Here is an 18,444-nt window from a genome sequence, read left to right on the forward strand (position 1 = left end):
GCTGCAAGCAGGAAACCGTAATCTACCCAAAAGATGCACTTGCAGTGTCGTCTGGTCTATGCTCTCAAAAGGTGTTCATATTATTTTCTTTCGCTAAGACAGTTCAAGTCGAGGTCACCTCACAAGGTTCAAGTGGCGGTCACATTGCAAGGTTCAGAGAAAGGTCATGCTATAGTCAAAGTCTGTCTGTCTGCAATAAGTAGTTTAAGCTAAACGTGCAAAATAGATAAATGATGGCTTCACGATCTATCTCAAGTCAATTGTCAAATATGCTCTATGTGCAACATACAGCACAGATGAAATTTCTTTCCTTTCAACCATAGTGCAACCACAGGAGAGAGAGAGGAGCCACTGCGGGTACCAACGTCACCATTAACAGAACAGTAAACATAACTCTCCTGTGGTTGAGAGGAAAGAAATTTCATCTGTGCTGTATGTTGCACATTTGACAATAAAGTTGACTTGAACTTGAAAATAACAAAATAATACAACAACACATAAGACACAGACGGTCATGCAATCTTAACCACTTTTTCTCCATACACTTGCAGGAGTTATAGATGAAAGAGGAGAGAATCAGTGTCCTTTCACCAGTGGATCAGAGACATCATGCTGAAAATGTGCACGCGTCTGCTACAAACTAAGTTTGAAAGCAAACAAGAAGCTGTAGCATCCATTGACGAAGAAAGAGATTGGCTCACATGTCCTGTCCCATGTAAATCTGCTTCAATTCCAAGCGGCGACTCCCATTTCCACATACGCATCTGCGCTGATGCGCTTTTTTTCTCATCGTCGGCACCACAAGCCATCCATCCATCCAGCCACAGACTGTCCAACAGCACGGACGTTTCCGCTGAACAAAACGGGGCTGTGAAAATTGCTGCCCATTACAGGCGCAAAACACACAAGCGCCTCTCTCTCACTCTCTCTGTCTCTCTCTCTCAATATTTATTTAGAAATTTTCTGATCAACTTATCCTCACAAGGGTCGTGAATTTAGATCAATCAATCAATTTGCCACGCATGTTTTTCTCATGTGGGAGCAAAGCGCAGCATCCAAAGAAAAACCACACAGGCACGGGGAGAACATGCAAACTCCACACAGGAAGGGCGAGCCGGAATCAAACCCTGCACCTCTGCACTGCGACGTCGAAGCACTAAGCAGTCACCCACCGGGCCACCCCTATTTATATGGTACATGGGTTTTTAAGATACTGAGCATCGAAAATAACTTTTTACAGACTGTCCCTTTCAGGACATTTCCTTCTCCACTTTTTTAATATTTAAATTTAAATAAAGCAGTTGTATCAATTCTACTTTTACTCGTCATTTTGAGATGTATCTGTATTTCTCCTAAAGTACTGATTTTGAGTACTTCTGCCACCTCTGCCTCAATGAAAATCGCCATATAGTGTACACTACAGTAGTGCAATACAATTCACGTGGAATTGATCGGTTTGTGTACAATTTTCTAACAAATTAAGTAGTTTTCATCATACTAGTATGTTTCCATTCATCACCCATCACTAAACAGTATACAATTAGTCTTAAATTAATAAGCGACTGTGGTAAACTCGGGTACCAAGGCTGACCCCTGGCGCTAGAACACATGCAGGGTGTTGTGCGGCTGGCCTCAGCACCGCGGACCTACAGGAAAAGTAGCGGCACTCTGCTCCAGACGACTGAGTGAGACGCATGCAAGATACCGACGAGGAGTAATACTTTTTTTTTCTTTCTTCGAATGACCGTAACTTCAAGAGGTTATCTGTAAAGATAGCCCGACAAGAGTAAATTATTCTCATTTTTAGCCACATTTTTAACTTGGAAGAGGTGTAACTGTAAGCAAGGACGGCCAGGGTTTTTGCCTCCGCCAGTGGTCCTCAGGTACGCGACGACACTAAATAGGTGCCAAAAGTCGCTTTCAACTTTACCTTTTACGACCTCATTCAAGCTATTTAAAGTTGCTTTCCTCAGTCTTGAAATATACTAAGTTAATCAGTTTGGTCAAAGAAGGGAGCTGTCATCTCGCCATTTGTGATTTATAATGCAATGCTCATGACTGAATTGTTAATACATACTCCATAATTCCCCTTGGCACAAGTCCTTCTTACACTTCAACTAGTGTTCTTTGATTGAGAGCTCACGATGTTTCGATGTTAAATTAACAGTTTGTTTTGAAGAATAACCGTAGTGTGAATGCTCACGCCCGAGGAACACCTGACCAAGTTATTATTGATGTATAGTGTAACCCCTCATAAAATAATTTGCCGAATCAGTTGCAGTTATCTATTTTTTGGTGCCGTGTGTTTCGATAGAAAGTCTTGGTTGAGTCCTGTCGTTATGGCAGTGGGTCCCAGTCTAAAAGAGGTGACGCGAGACGTGACAAATCGTACGAGTGAAATTCCATCAGAGATTGGCAGCAAATGAGTTGTTCGATTGCTAAAGTTGGTTTGGTGTCTGACCAGACTTGACCACGAAGCATAAATGCCACTCAGCTACTGCTCGGGCCAGTCTTGTCGTTGTGATGACTCTCATTCCATCCAAATACTTATTCACACAGTATTTGTGCAATTTGGTTTAATATGTGAAATTTCCTTCTTGGGAAAACACCACGGAAAGTGCAGTTTGGTTGACCTATATTAGTTGTCATATCCTCTTTTTAGTTGTTTGTGGCTTTGGTGATCAAAGCCTCATTGCAAAGTTACAGTTTGTTTTATCGTATTCTTTTTTTCTGTTTCTGAATGTTTTTCGTCAATTCCTTGGAGTGGATCCTTTGCTCTCGGCAGAAGATACCACTCTGATCGGTGCTTAGATTTCCTCAAACCAGGGGTCACCAACATGGTGCCCCCTGTGGGCCTCTTCTAAAAATAACTCTTGGTGGTGTGACATTGTGATTTTCTAGGAATGTTGTAGAAGTGGTCATTTGAAAAAGTAAACACTGGCAGAGTTTTATAGAAATTTATTTTTCCCAATTATTGTGAGAAATAATAATCATGATCAGTTTCTTCTGATAATTATAGTAGTATTAGTAGTATTTTGGCATAATTTTAGACGCCGTGTCGTATATATCAAAGTGTTCCCTCACATTGCTCAGGCAATGCTTTCCCTCGCTAAAAGACACTTGAACTGAGGGCAGCCACTATTATACCATCTTTCTTTCGCCCACTTTAAAATAGTTAATCAGTGATAGGACAATGTGATTTTCTAGGAAAGTTGCAGAAAGGATAATTTAAAAATGTGAACACTGGCAAGATATATGAAAAAAAAGGTGATGCATATAATATTTATGTTTTCTATTTATTGAGAGACATGATCAGTGTCTAAAAATTAATAAATAGAATTGATAATCAATAGAAACATATTTTGAGCAAATTATTTCAGATATGTATCAGATTGGTTGCCCTTCGCACAAATCAGTACACAAGAAGTAGCTCTCCCTCACTCGCAAAAAGGTTGGTGACCACTGCTATAGACGGTTGCGCCCCCAAAACCGAGCGTGACTAGTAGCGCTGATGTTCGAGAATGGAATGTTGGTTATCAATGAGGCTCATTTGAATAGATGTATGCAAATAACCTAATTTAAATCCGTAAAGATAATCCCGACGCACCGTGACGCTTTCTTCTTAGCATCTCAGTTCATTTACTGTGTGGGCCTTTTTTTCCCATTAGACATGATCTGTTTGCTCCATTTTTATCATTCACTTCACACAAAAGCTACACACGCCTTTAGTCAATTTAGTCCACGTTTTTTACGACCAACCAAAGTAAAGAGAAATTTTGGAAGGTTAAAAGTTGTTTTTCTCTTTATGCACAAACCACTTATCATTTGTACCAAAACATGGTCCAAAACCCGTGGCACGGACCTTACCATGGGATGCCTGTTGCATCCCACTGATAGTTTTAATTTAAGTATCTTTGCAAAAAGACTCAGTGTTCAGTGATGACGGCGAGAAACTAGTTTGCACAACCAGTATGCACCTGTATTCCCTCCTATTTGACTCTTTTGAGACATGGGTACGCACAGAGGGGATATTGTTTGGTACTCCAAGGACACTGCACCAATTTTCTTTTCTGCCTTTTTTTGGGGGGGCGGGGGGCTCTGACTCCATGACAACAGTGTTCCTGTGAGAAGCCCTGACTTTTGCCCCTCCTGCTCCCCAAACAAAGGCAGGCAGTGAGGACAGGGGGAATGTTGGAGGTTGTAAGCACACAGAGGAATGAAGGAGGGAATGATGGGAGGCTGTCTGCTGTCGGGGATGGAGGCTCTGAGGCGAGACCTGCTCTGTCCCATAGAGAGTGAAGAATTATGGCCGTGTAGACTGTAAACTTCGCCAGCAAGCATGTCTTTCTGTGTCTCAGCCATTGAATGGGCTTGCGTTTACAGTGTCAGACAAGGGCACATTACTTTGTATTTTCCCCCCAGGCCTAATACTTCCAAGTGTTTCCCGTGTGCGACTATAGGTTCGTTTGGCTGATATGACATTTGGCAAATGGGATGCACGAACATGCTCATTTGACTTCCAAAATGAGCATGTTACTCTCTCTGCTTGCAGGCCTTGGTGTAAAACAATTGCTATTGTTGAATTGTGGCCTTGCCCCCTTGTAAGATTTTTAGCACAAGAAAAACAAAACAAGTTGAAGGCGGAATATGTGAACTCTTGAAGACCCGGACATTGCCTGCGAAGACTCAAAAAAATAGAAGTATTGTTTGGCTGAGCTCCCGACATGCCTGCCCTGGTACAGACATCACCACGCTGGTTCTCATTTTGCTCTGCAAAAGGCCTTCAAAGCTGAGTTCATTCCACTCATAGTTAATTTTTTTCTGATATTGCCAAAAAGCAGGTCTGGACTAGTCTGTGAGAAGATTATAAACACACTTTCTGACCCCAATAAAACATCATTTACACCAGCTATAAATACAGTGCCATAAAAATAGTATTTGCCCCCTTCCTGATTTCTGTGTTCTTTGCTCTTTGCATATTTCGTACACACAAAAATTTCAGTTCATCAAGCCAATTTTAATAACACACAGAGACAACAAAAGGAAATACAAAATGCTCTTTCTAAATGCCAATTCAATTTATATTTAGACACAAAAAAATATCCCAAACTACCCGTCCCTATGTGAAAAAGTAATTGCCCCCTGAACCTAATAATGGGTTGTGCCACCCCTGACAGCAATAACTGAAATCAAGCGTTTGCGATAATTGGTGAGGAGTCTTTCACATCGCTTTGGAGAAATTTTGGCCCACTCTTCTTCGCAGAATTGCTTCAACTCCGCCATATTGGAGGGTTTTCTAGCATGAACTGCCCGTTTAAGGTCATACCACAGCATCTCAATTGGATTCAAATCCAAACTTTGACAAGACCACTCCAAAAGCTTATTTATTATTTTTTTTAGTGGTGGACTTGTTGGTGTTTTTCGGATCGTTGTGCTGCTGCATGATGCAATAGCGCTTGAGTTAGAGGGCGCAAATTTATAGTCTGACATTTTCCTACAGGATTTTATGGAAGACAGCAGAATTCATTGTTCCACCAATCACAGCAAGTTGTCCTGGTCCTGAGGGAGTAAAGCAGCCACCGACCATCACACTGCCACCAAGTATGCTCTCATTTGTATACATTTATATTGGACAGTTGTTTAAAATGAAGGAGCAACCCATAGAAATGTGCTAATTCAACCTCTAATCCCACTTTTATGTTGTCAATAATATTGGAGAAGTTGAAGAAGGATCTTGAGATTTCTGTCCCATTATTAATTCTTTATTCATTATTTTTTCCGGGTATGCGGTGTACGCTGAACCACCATACCAACAGATTCCGGGTAACATGTTTCTCCAAGTGCCCACAGTCCTCGCAGTCAATTATTTACACATTTCTGCTACGAGGCTTCATTACGAAGGGCCGTCACACCCATCTATTCCATATCAGTCGTGAACTGTAACATAGCTCATATCAGTGCTCTGCTCATCGCTGACACATTTGACTTTGCTCTCAATTTCATCTCTTTGTTTCTTGGCATTTGTAGAGATGTTTGACAAACAGCCCTACGAGAGTCCACCTGTGTACACCCCACCATCCAACAATGGGTTTGGAGCACCAGGCAGCTTCCATGCTCCTCTGAGTGATTACAACGCTTACCCTCCTCCGCCGGGATCTTACTACGTTGAGGACAAGCCACAGCACTTCTACAAATGGTTGTCGCCTCCAGGGATTGTGAAAGCCATGATGGCTTTTGTCATCGTGATGTGTTTGGCCATATTCTCCTGTGTGGCGTCCACTCTCATGTGGGACATGCAGTATGCAAATGGAATGGGAATGGGCTATGGCTATGGATCTGGCTACGGGGGTGGATATGGAGGAGGCAGCTACGGCTCAGGATACGGTGGCTTCGGCAGTTATGGAGGCTACGGCAGCTACCAGGGTTCCTACATTTCCCCATACTCAGCCAAAACGGCAATGATTGCCATGGCAGCCATCAACTTCATCGGGGCATTGGCTTTCTTCATTGCTAGTTTCTCCAAAGCTACCGCCATCCGCAGCAGGAAGTACTTTCTGGCCGTCCTGATTGCCAGTATCATCATGGCTATCCTACAGGTAAGAGTCAGTCACACGCATGCAAGCACAACAACTACCATTAATACGAAAAACAAGACTGATGTAAGTTGAATGTATTGGATGATCAAACCAGAAATATGAGATCCTGACTGAAGACTGGATGCCACAGTGGCCAGAATAAAGGCCTCTTGGCCAGAGTGTTACAATTCAGTACCAGCCAATTCTAGACCAAGTGTGAAAAGACGTTTAAAAACGTCTTTGGGAGTGAATGAGTTAAAGTGATAGTTTTGCACTGTTGATCATTTAGAACAAAGGCAACAACACAGACTGTACAGCGGCAAATATTCCCCAAAGACTGGACCTTGATTTGAGCACAACTCGGCACAAGGCCATCTAACTACTGTAATTGCGATGGCACAATCGCAAGAAATGCTTGGGTTGTATCTTTGATTTACACAATACAATACTTCTTTATTCATATGATGCTTTCACAACAGCTCTAACAAAGCGCTTTCCAGAACATTTGACATAAAATAATACAACAGAACACATAACACATCGTAACAACTACGTACTTGCGCATACTGTACGTCTTGTTGTTTGAAGTGTTTATAGATGACAAAGGAGAGAATCAAGGTCTCCTTTCACGTGGTTCAGAGTCGTCATGATCAGAGAAGGTCTAAATTAATCTACACATAATCTACACAGTAATGTTGTGGTCAAGACCACACCAATTGAGACCAATACATTACTGAGACTCGAGCTACATAAAAGAAAAAAAAAAAACAAATGACCAGTATCTTTTTTTGTTCCATTACGTTTGCACCAAAAACTAATTCTGCTATCTTGTTTTGAAAATAATACAATGAAGCAAATCTTGTGGCACTTGAGGCGACACAGAGCAGGACAGCGCTTGCATTCTGCATTTCTCACCAATCACAGGTCGCACCTGGTCTTGATAAAAAATGTACAAATGTTTTCTGTACAATATAAAGGTCATAATTATGAATGTGTAGCGATACAATTGTAACTTATTATTTTGTTCAAAAGTTGCATTTCCTAATTTAAAAAATGTGTAACATATCTACATACGTAGGATTTTGTTCGAACTAGACAATATGAAATTTCTAAATACAATAAAAATAAAATGGAACAAAGTTGAAGTTAGCATGTTGGCTTGACCCTCGGCAAGCGTACGAATTTCCCATGTGGTCCCTTTTGCAAAATTAATTGCCCACTCCTGCTTTTGATATAGGAGTTGTTTTTACCGTCGTCTTGGCCTCCAAAGTGTTTGCCTATTTGGAGTGAAATTGCTTTTGTTTACATGTTATGTATGAGGAATTGGGTTCTAAATCTGCTCCATGCAGACGGCACCTTGATAATAATATATTGACACGACTTGAACTTGTTTACGAGTCTCAATCAGTTATTCTTTTAGTGTACATTTCTTGTGTTCCATTCAGAGTTTCACTCACAAGATTCACTCACAAGTTGTGTTCTTCCAAAGTATTTCTACGATAATAACATAATAAAATGCATGATGTCAGAATAAGATTGAAGGCGGTGTGAGATGTTTTTGCTCTCAATCCAAGAGTATCAAACACAGCGTAATGATCAACTTTGTATGTTTCAGGGCATCATAAACATTGTGTATATAGTTGGAGTAAACCCCATGGCCCAGGGAACGTCCAATGTGATGTACAACCCCATGCTCATGATGTGTCAGAGCCTCTACCAGACGGGCTATTCTCAGATGGGAGGTGTGGGAGGCTTCCCCCTATACAACCAGTACCTCTACCATTACTGCTTTGTGGACCCTCAAGAGGTTTGGGTTTCTTTTTTTTCTTTTCTGGATTGGGTTCAGGCATGTTTGTGATAGTTAGCATCCATCCATTCATTTTCCGATCCTCACAAGGGTCACGGGAGGGGGGGGAGGGGCAATTTAGAGTGTTCAATCAGCCTGCCATGCATATTTTTGGAATGTGGGAGGAAACAGTAGTACCCAGAGAAAACCCACGCAGGCCCGGGGAGAACATGCAAACTCCACACTGGGAGGCCGGAGCTGGAATTGAACCCAGTACCTCTGCACTGTGAGGTCAACGTGCTAACCACTGGTCCACCGTGATAGTTACTTTTTTCTTTTTTTTTGTTCTTTTCGCAACTGTTTGCTACTTGTTATTGTACAGAGATACACGAGCGGTGACATTTTGTATGTATTTGTACACTGATATCGGGTCAGACGCTCTTTGTGGTACATCTTATCTTTGAAACCTTCTGATTTGACTCCCATGTCCCTGATTTTGTAGGGAGTCGCCATGGTGTGTGGATTCCTGATGGTGATCGCTCTGGCTGTCGCCGCGTTCTATGCAAGCAAAACTAGAGGGAAGATCTGGCGTTATGGAAAGCCCAACATCTTCTGGGATGAGCCTCTGATTGGTGGGAAGGCAACGGAGGGCAGAGATGTCGAGGAATGGGTAAGAGACAAGCGCTTGGTGGTCACAGTTGCATCACGTTGAACTGATGACTACAAATCATATTTGACCCTAATTGACCCGGAGTTCTTAACTTCTTTATCTGTAGTCAAGGGAATGGGGTCAGGGATTTTAATCTAGCCTTGATGGAATGTTCCATTACTCGTTTTGCTATGACAGGTAGATGAAGTTAAAAAAAAAAAAAGACATATGCTTCCCAATATGAACCCAAAGTGTTTAGCTTGTTGTATGTGACGGATTAGTCTCATTCGAGTTAAACAATGCAAAGTGAGTCAGTCCCGGTAAGTATCACATCATCATTTCTAAGATATAAAGGAGGTGACCGTCTGTACGCAACAGGGTGACGCTCCGTAACTTTTTTCAATATGCTTTCATGCCTGTTATGATTGTATCATTTTGTTAGTGTTTCCTCTGGTGACTGATTTGGTTCAGTCTCATGGCTGTTAGCGCTCAGTGAATGTTTGTTCATGGTCTACTGCCTGGTTTCACTCAGATTAATCATTAGCTACCCGAGAAGATAGGAAGCAAGCAGGTGGTTTCTACAGTTTTATAAACGTCAACAACTCTCCGAATAGACTCTTACCTGAAACGGGGATTGATGATTGACTTGATGTGTCACGGTTCTAGTAATATCTTTGCCAGTTTGAATGACAATGAGGGCTCTTGGTATGCGTTGACACTACATCTCAGGTCTGTTATGTTAAAAAAGTGTGGAAAGTTGCTGTTGCTGTGGTGAAAAGTTCACATTTCAAAGTTCTCTGAACTATCCGAGTTTTTGTTTTAACAACTTAACAGTAATGCTTTCCACCACCGCTGTTTAGGTTGGGACTGCCCATATGACATACAGCAAAAGCTAAATTTTCACAGAAAATAGTTTTTTTTTTTTTTTTACATTTTGATGACTCAGTATGTTATTTAAGGCTGTTAAGTCTTTTTTTTTTTAAAGTACAGTATGTCGGATGTGTTTAGATGTCTACAGTGTGCACAAGTTGTCATTCCTCATTGTTCAATCAGGACTCAATTATTGCCTCAGCACATTTTATATCGCCTTTCGTGGTAATGTTATTTCTTGATATCTCTGTATATTCTTTCATAGTTTTTGCACCATGTGCACAGCAGTGTCACACAGTCATCAGGCTTGATTTGAAACTGGACCAACACACTGAGGATGACCTCACACACTGGCCTCATTCTGCTCAGCTTGGGCCCCATTGTGTTTAATCGATGAGGTCACTGGTGGTGTCAGTGTGCTGGTAAGACAGAGATATTGGATGGGCCTGGTCTTCAACTTGTATTCAAATGTACAAATACATTATTGTAGTTTGTTGGGCTACATATAGTTCGGTCAAGCCTAATTTCTAGTTTTCATTAGTTTGCATATTGCGCGTTGTCGATGCATCACGTAGAATGACTTACAATGACAAGATGTAATCAAGGTGAAGGTCAAGGTCATCTTTATTGTCAAATGTGCTTTATGTATGACATGCAGCATAGATGAAATTTCTTCCTCTCAATCCTCCTCAGTGCAAACATGCTGTGCATTAAACACACAGCTAAGACAAGATAGCAGCTAATGTCATGTAATATGAACAGTATAAACAGTAATCTATCATTTTTAAAATGGCGTCGATGAGGGTGGAGTGATAAACATGAATTTATGTGCGGGCAGCATGGGATTAGTTCCCCCTCAGTGTCGGTTTCAATATGTGTGTGAATGGTTGTTTGTCTCGATATGTGCCCTGCGACTTGACTTGGAATAAGCTCCAGCAACTCCCTGCGACCCTGTTCAGGTTAAGTGGTGTTAAATGGATGGATGGATGGATTTTTAAAATGTCAGTGTTTTCAAAATAATTCTTGCATCCAACTCTAGATTACCGTAATTTCCAATACTAGGTCTCTCACACACTCCTCTGCTGTGTCTCTGTTTTCTTTGCTCCACCCCCAATATGGGAATCTAGCGCTATCTATTCCAGTTTTACTTTCTTTCTTTCTTTACTTCACCACATTCAAATGGCAGACTTTTTTTTTAAACCGATCTTGCAGTTATATTCATCATGGCAGCACTGGTTTAGTTCTGCTCAGTCAGAGGGCATTTTTGGGATTTTTGTATGAGGGGTGCCCTTCAAATAGAATTCACATACAGCAGCTGCAAGGCAGGAAGCTGTACTTCACCTGACTACTTCACAGACTGTTATTATTATTTTGGGGGGGATGGGCTGATACCGGCTTCTGCTTTGTCTCTTCGGGAAATTTCCAATATTATAGTCTGTTTAGAAATAACATCATGGTTTCATAAGAATTGCATCATCTAAAGGAGGAGCATTAAAAAAACTAAGCAACATTGTGAAATGTAAACAACTATTAAATCCCACAGATTATAGTCAGAACACACTGCGTAAACTTTACAGATTTCGTGCGTTGCAACCATAGTCATTTCATAATCATTGCTAAAACGACGGAAACAGCCACAATGTGAGAATGTCCTTACCTTAGTTCAGGATCTTGGAGTGGAAAAATACTCAAAAGTAAATGCATTCATATGACCGATATCATTTTGTCCACAAAGCCAGCCAAATATGTGAAGTAAACAAATCATTTGTTCATTTAGGATTATATTTGAACAGTTTGAGGTTGGTTGAGTTCACTTAACCGACTCAAGATGAGTGAACCAATCATATCACTTCAACAGCAGTGAGTAGCTGCACCATGCTGCCCAATTATGTGCCTGAGTGCTCTCTTCGACATGGAGCACTAATTACCTAGCTGGTCTTTCTTGGGCTAGAAGAGTGTGTTAGTTTTTTTTAAAGCAAACAAAAGTACTCACACATACAGGATGCGGTCAAACGTGAAGGCCATGCTGTTGTTAGTAAGACGCTAGTGGGTGACAAATGTCACCGTTAGAACATAACAACCGAAGAGTTGTACAGTATGTTGTATAGTGGTGAACACAGGTTTCAAGGTGTCAGTTAGGAAAGGAACCTCGGTTTACAGTCTTTGGGAATGTGATGTTTATGTTGTTCCGTCTGATTTTCCTTCCTGTGTAGGTGAACAATGTGGAGGAAAACCGTAGTGTTCAGGATGCCCCAACCCTACTGGTGTCCGAGAAGGGAGGTGGTCTGCTCAATGCTTCAGCGAACAGTGTCATCTCCTATCCCCCGGCCAAGCTGGACAGCGGCTCTTTCAACGGGGACACCTACGACAACAATGAGTGGGTCCATTGCTCAGCATCTCTCCTCCACCATGTGACTAGTCATGCGAAGTCTACTCTGTTTAGAAAAAAAAGAAAACACATTGCCCTACCCACAAAATGAGCTGTGCCTCTTGACCTTCGAACCAGTGTGGGATTATCTTTCCCTTGTTTTTCGCTCATGTTTATTGATTTTTGTTCTGGTGGCCATTTTACAACAAGTTCAGTGACAGTGCATGGCAAATACATAATGCGTACCCTTTATGATCTCAATGCTGACGTTTACAAGCCACGATGACTGTAAACTCCTGTCAGTTAGTAGTTGGTGTGTCCCTCACACAAAATAAACACTGTCTGCATGTTATTGACATTGTTCCACTGCTGGGTTTGGATTCCTTGACAAATCCGTTGGAAACCCACAAAGTCGGCCATGTTTCCTGCTTATGTTATGAAAACAATTGCAACCACCTCCCCTCCTGAAGGACCCCCCTTACAAGGCGCAAAGGCTGATATTAGTGTGTGACTTATTATAATCCTTCGCGTAAACGGTCTTCTAGCTTTATTTGTTTCAGTTGCCTTATCTGGTACCATTTCGTTGGACACTTTGTGCAGCTAAAAAAGGGCAAGACAACAGACGAGTCATCCTGCCATTTTTCCAATTCAACCACTGAGTGTTTTGATTTCATACTTTACTCACACCGACACTTGTCCATTTTAGTATTCCAGTTGACTCGCACGATCTGATGAAAAAGCCTGCATTTATTTATATAAAGGGCGGATTGAGGCCATTTGTTACAATTTATCCCTCAAACACAACTCTTAAAAAAATGTTTCTTCTGTCTTTGTGATCGACCTGAAAGATACTCCGAGAGGACCCCCTATCGAGCGTCAGAGGCTTTATCCCATGGGAGGACCAGCTCCAGTCCATCAGAGGAGACTGGCGGGGGCCGTAAACCCTCTGCGAACAGGGCCAAGCGACGCAGACGTAACCCTGACATGGACGAGTCTCAGTATGAGACTGAGTACACCACAGGAGCAGAAACAGGCAACGAGCTCGATACGGACGAGTGGGAGAGGTGAGCCCTAAGCCTCCATTGTCACACGGGCAGGATTAGAGAGGTGCAGGTGACCTTAACCGAGAGAACATCATGGAGATTGCATATTTTGCTGCTCTCTCGGGACCAGGCCTTAATTCTCCACTTTGAATAAATGACAGTTGGATTAGAAAAGAAGCCTCTGCTTATAGCACTCCACAGCCAAAATATTTGTTTGCAGAGGGAACAGATGGATATAGATGAGTATTTTATTACTTTGTCTGGCACAAGTAAAAAGCTGCACTGTACTGTATATACTGCGCTGAGGATTAGTTAATCTCGTGAGGCATGAGGGAACTCGGCCAAAGGTACAAAGCAGTTCATGCTATTATTTATCCTGTGCATAGCCTTCAAATGGATATTCCATAGAGAATTCACACACACACATACACACAGTATTTTTCTTCAGGTCTACTACAAAGTCTTCCTTTAGATCAGGGGTCACCAACATGGTGCCCGCGGGTACCAGGTAGCCCGCCAGTGCTTGGACATTGTGATTTGCTCGTAGAAAGTACGATTTAAAAATGCAGTCACTGGCAGTATTGTGAGACATTTTTAAACACGATCAAAGTCTGACAATTTAAATCATCAAGTATTAAAAATAACACATGCTCACACTAGCAATAGGCAAAAGACAGGAGGCAGAGTTAGAGGTGGCTGAGTTAAAAATGCTGAGATTCTCCTTACGAGTGACAAGGATGGACAGGATCAGAAATGAGGTCATCAGAGGGACAACTCAGACAGGAAAGTTTGGAGAAAAAGTTAGAGAGGCCAGATTGAGATGGTTTGGGCATGTACAGAGGAGGGACAGTGGATACATTGGTAGGAGAATGTTAGAGATGGAGCTACCAGGTAGGAGACAGAGAGGAAGGCCAAAGAGGAGATTCATGGATGCCGTGAGGGAAGACATGCAGGTAGTTGGAGTCAGAGTAGAGGATGCAGAGAACAGGGAAAGATGGAAATTAATGACTCGCTGTGGCAACCCCTGAAAAGGGACAAGCCGAAAGGAGAAGAAGAAGATATTATTGAAGGTATTTTGGACAAATATGTTATTTCAGACGTGTATCAATTTGGTAGCCCTTCACACAATCGGTACACATGAAGTTGCTCTCACCCTCAAAAATGTTGGTGACACCTGCTTTAGATGAATTTAAAGTGCCTTTTGTCTTTCCTCCCAGCGTGTACCCTGACATTACATCTGATGAACAGCGTCACAACTATAAGTCCGAGTTTGATGCTGACCTCAGGGAGTACAAGCGCATGTGCGCAGACATGGACGATATCAACGATCAGATCAACAAACTCAGCAGGCAGTTGGACACGCTGGATGAGAACTCTGCTAACTACCAGGTGAGAGAGAAAAACAGATAAATATTTCATTGGTTGGAGAAAATTTGACAAAAGAGGGCCAAACAAAATGTATAAACAAGGCAGTATTCATCACGTTTTTTCCTTACAAATTGACTGCTAATGCTAAAAAAACGTGTCCATTGAACAACATCGCACGTTTATGTGACGTGACACCACCACGAATATAACAAAAATATCCTTTTTTTTTTCAGGGTGTGGCAGAGGAATATAATCATCTGAAAGACTTTAAGCGGGTCAGTAAGTGGTTTTAATTTGTGCGAAAACTATTCAATTGGTTTTATTCTCATGAGGGAAGTAATTTGTTTCAAGATTAACGTAGCAGATTAATATATTTTTATGACTAACTGGAAGAGAGCAGCACGGTGATGGACTGATCTCACAATGCAGAGGCACCTTCCTGTGTGGAGTTTGTATGTTCTGCCTGCGTGGATTTTCTCAGGGTACTCCGGTTTCCTCTCACATTCCAAAAACATTCTTGGTAGGTTAATTGAACACTTTAAATTGTCTCTAGGCGTGATTGTGAGCACAAATGGTTGTTTGTCTACATGTGCCCTGCGATATGCTGGCAAACAGTTCAGGATGGATAAAATTTTGTAAACAGTGTATCGTTTTCATTCCACTTCACAATAATGTTCTACTTTGTGTTTGTGCCGATCACATTGAATTGTAACAAAATCTATTCAAGGATGCGATTGTAAGGTCACACACAAAATGTGCAAAGGTTCAAGTGTTTTGAATACTTTTTCAAGCCACCGGAGTTTCTTTGTCTCATTTGAGAAAACAGGTTTTCCTCCTCTAGTTGCCATTTTGTGGTATGCTCTCGTCCACCCTCATAAGTCTCTGTTGTCTCAATGGGGTTGATGTCAGGGTAGGATTGAACACTGAGTTTTTCTCCCTGTGAATACCCGTAGCATCCTCAGCATTAGCCGTGAGCAAGAACAATAACGTTTCCTGTTACTTTTCAGACACCAGAGTACCAGTCTAAGAAGAAAGAGTGTCGCAGGCTGAGACACAAACTGTTCCACATCAAGCGCATGGTGAAGAACTATGACAAGAGCCACTCATAGACTTACGCCATCTTGACACCACTCTGCAACCACTCCAAAATGGTTCACCCATTCTCTGCCATGCTTGGACCACAGTTACTGGCTTACTGGAACAGACACTGACAATGTTCTCTGGACCCAGAAGAACATGCTTGCACCACAGGGAACATATTGGATGTTGTATTGATGTAATAATCTACAATACTATTTTGCTATGATTTTATGCTAGTCATTTATGTGAAGGGAGCAGACAAATGACACTTTTCTGGTTGCCTCATATTAACTCGAAAATACTCAACGATATTATGGAGAACATGTCACTTTTTAACCTTCATTATGGTAATAATTTTTCCAACTTGTACTTTTTTTTCAAATTAAACTGGATGCTGAATACCAGAATCAGTGACACCAAAAAAGGGGACGTTTTGGACCACTTGTTGTACCGTAAATAATCTCAAGACTGTTTATTCTCCATGAATATTTCTGTGATGATTTGTGTGTTTATGTTCTGCAGGAGTCAAAGGAACAACTGTTAAGTATATCGTCTATTTCTGATGTCATCTTTTTGTTTGTTCTCAAATAAGTTGTCATTTGAATTCTACGCATTTCTAAAAAGAACAATGCCTGTGACTAATAACCTGTGCAAATATTTGTATAAAGTTACTTCAAGGCCAATGAAAATGATGACATGTTTGTACGGATCAACGTAATGCATAATGTTACAATCAATTCCAGTGTGATCTGTTGTAAACGTGTATGCTTTTCAAGAACATTGTTTTCTGTCTGATAAACGTTTTGTGAACCATTTATTTTTATATGAATTTTTTTAAACTATTACAAACCTTTGTAACTGACGAAAGTATTGAATTCATTCAACAATAAACATTTCTAATTCTTTAAAAATGAATCAACTGAACGATTCTTTGAATCAGCCCACCTCATGGCTCACTGATGTGATGCTGGCAGGGACCAGGGAACCCCGAAAGACCACTTGGGTAGCCCGCAGATTACTAGATCACCAGGCACAGGGGTCTTAATTTTTTTTTGTGTGTGTTGCTATTCTAAACAAAGATCTGAGCTGCAGCTAACCTTTTTTTTAGTTGTTGCTATTTTAGAAAAACATTCTTGTATTGGTGTGAATTTGGAAACAATTATTTGAAAACGTAATTCTTTAGTACTGAGTATCAGAGGTCATTAATGTCGTGCATTTGAGCAAGTCTTATTTTACGGAGCCTGTATGACACTTGTCGCCTGGGTAGCCCTTTACATTTTCAGTACCTCATCGTTACTGCTCTCCAGTAAATACCACTACAGTAAATATTCCCATCCCCGGAATTCTATGAAAAGGAATATCCTTCACCCGGAATAAAAACCTATGCATCTTTGAAGTCAAGATGGCGCCTAAGTAGTCAGCAGTCAGCAAGTGCTCTCATGAGCCTTGCTTTTTTTGTTGTTTTTGTGTTTGTTTTGTCACTTTGTGTTTGTTGTTACGTCGTGTGGACCTGATGTGGACTTTTTTCAGCATTTTTTGGCCACGACATTCATCAAGGAGGAGACTCTGTGCTTGGTGGTTGCGCCTTCTCGGCAGCATGGGTATACCAGCACTGTTTTTGACTGGGAGGAATGTCGGCGCCATTTGACTGTCGTTGCTGTACAGTCCCGTGGCGCTTGTGTCTTGCGCCTGTAATGGGCAGCATTTTTCACAGCCCCGCTTTGTTCAGCGGAGAGATCGGTGCTGTTGAACGGTCTGCGGCTGGATGGATGTAAGTCTTGAGGAGCCGACGATGAGAAGAAAGGAGCGTTAGCGCGGAGCGCCGATGCGGATTTGGAGCTGGGAGTCGCGGCTTGGAGTTTGAAGTGGATTACGTGGGACAGGAGAAGTGAACTAATCTCTTTTCGTCAATGGACGCTACAGCTTCGTGTTTGCTTTCAAAACTTAGCTTGTAGCAGACGTGTGCACATTTTCAGCATGACGTCTCTGATCCACTGGAGAAAGGACACTTTGATCCTCTCCTCTTTCATCTATAACTGCTTCAGACAACAAAGTGTATGCAGAAAATTGGTGAAGATTGCACGACTGTGTGTGTCCTATGTGTTGTGTTGTGTTGTGTTATTTTTGTTATTTTGACTTCAAAATGGCGCCGCGAGAGTGGCTGCCTTTCCAGCAGCTCCTATATTTTGTTGTTCTACTTCTTCCTTTCAAAACTTTGCTGCTGTGAATTGGGAATTTCTCCATTGCGAGACTAATAAAGGTTTTCTTATCTTATCTTTTCTTATTAACATTTTGACTACGATATTACATGTTACCGGAAGTTGCGTAAGCAGAAATTCCACTACCCGTAACCCGGATGGAGGTGTAATGCCCCCCCCCCCCATGCGACGGAAAATACACAACGCTGAAACAAGTTTTCACTTCGCGTTTTTCGATCATCAGATTCGAAACGACGACGTGCAAGTGAGTTTTTATTGCCGTGCGTTTTACTGTAATTGCGAAAGATTTTAACTTTATTCACTTACGTCGTGTAGATCATCGCATCGAAACGTAGAAGAACTGTAACAACTGGAGCGGAGTGAAATGCATCCGTTTGAGCGAGACTGGACACAAAACTTAAAAAGATCCAGCAGACACTTGGAGTCGGAAAGACGCAAATCTACAAAACTTTAAAAAACAAGGCATCGATTCAACTCCTGATGACA

General features: G+C 41.6%; 1 protein-coding gene across 2 annotated transcripts; it reads left to right on the forward strand.

Moving 5' to 3' along the window:
- The first annotated feature begins 1,681 nt into the window (after positions 1-1,681).
- Positions 1,682-16,654, forward strand: LOC147202108 (occludin). Of its 2 annotated transcripts, none has more exons than XM_086116389.1 (10): positions 1,682-1,904; positions 5,501-5,601; positions 6,028-6,596; positions 8,191-8,382; positions 8,864-9,031; positions 12,094-12,257; positions 13,097-13,312; positions 14,509-14,680; positions 14,893-14,934; positions 15,667-16,654. In XM_086116389.1, the coding sequence occupies exons 3-10, from the start codon at positions 6,030-6,032 to the stop codon at positions 15,766-15,768; spliced, it is 1,623 nt and encodes a 540-aa protein (XP_085972515.1). In that variant the 5' UTR covers positions 1,682-1,904; positions 5,501-5,601; positions 6,028-6,029; the 3' UTR covers positions 15,769-16,654. The 2 variants fall into 2 exon arrangements, with proteins under 2 accessions (XP_085972515.1, XP_085972514.1); XM_086116388.1 differs by having other exon boundaries at positions 1,682-1,883.
- Positions 16,655-18,444: the final 1,790 nt, after the last annotated feature.

Source organism: Hippocampus guttulatus, chromosome 7 (assembly GCF_054856545.1).
Source record: "Hippocampus guttulatus isolate MCC_2025c chromosome 7, RoL_Hgut_1.0, whole genome shotgun sequence".
Classification (NCBI taxonomy): Eukaryota; Metazoa; Chordata; class Actinopteri; order Syngnathiformes; family Syngnathidae; genus Hippocampus; species Hippocampus guttulatus.

Bases quoted from the DNA above. Each gene is read 5' to 3' on its own strand.
- LOC147202108 (XM_086116389.1), top strand. From the start codon at position 6,030: ATGTTTGACAAACAGCCCTACGAGAGTCCACCTGTGTACACCCCACCA. The intron at 8,383-8,863 runs GTTTGGGTTTCT...CTGATTTTGTAG, and splicing joins GCTTTGTGGACCCTCAAGAG to GGAGTCGCCATGGTGTGTGG. The intron at 14,935-15,666 runs GTCAGTAAGTGG...GTTACTTTTCAG, and splicing joins ATCTGAAAGACTTTAAGCGG to ACACCAGAGTACCAGTCTAA.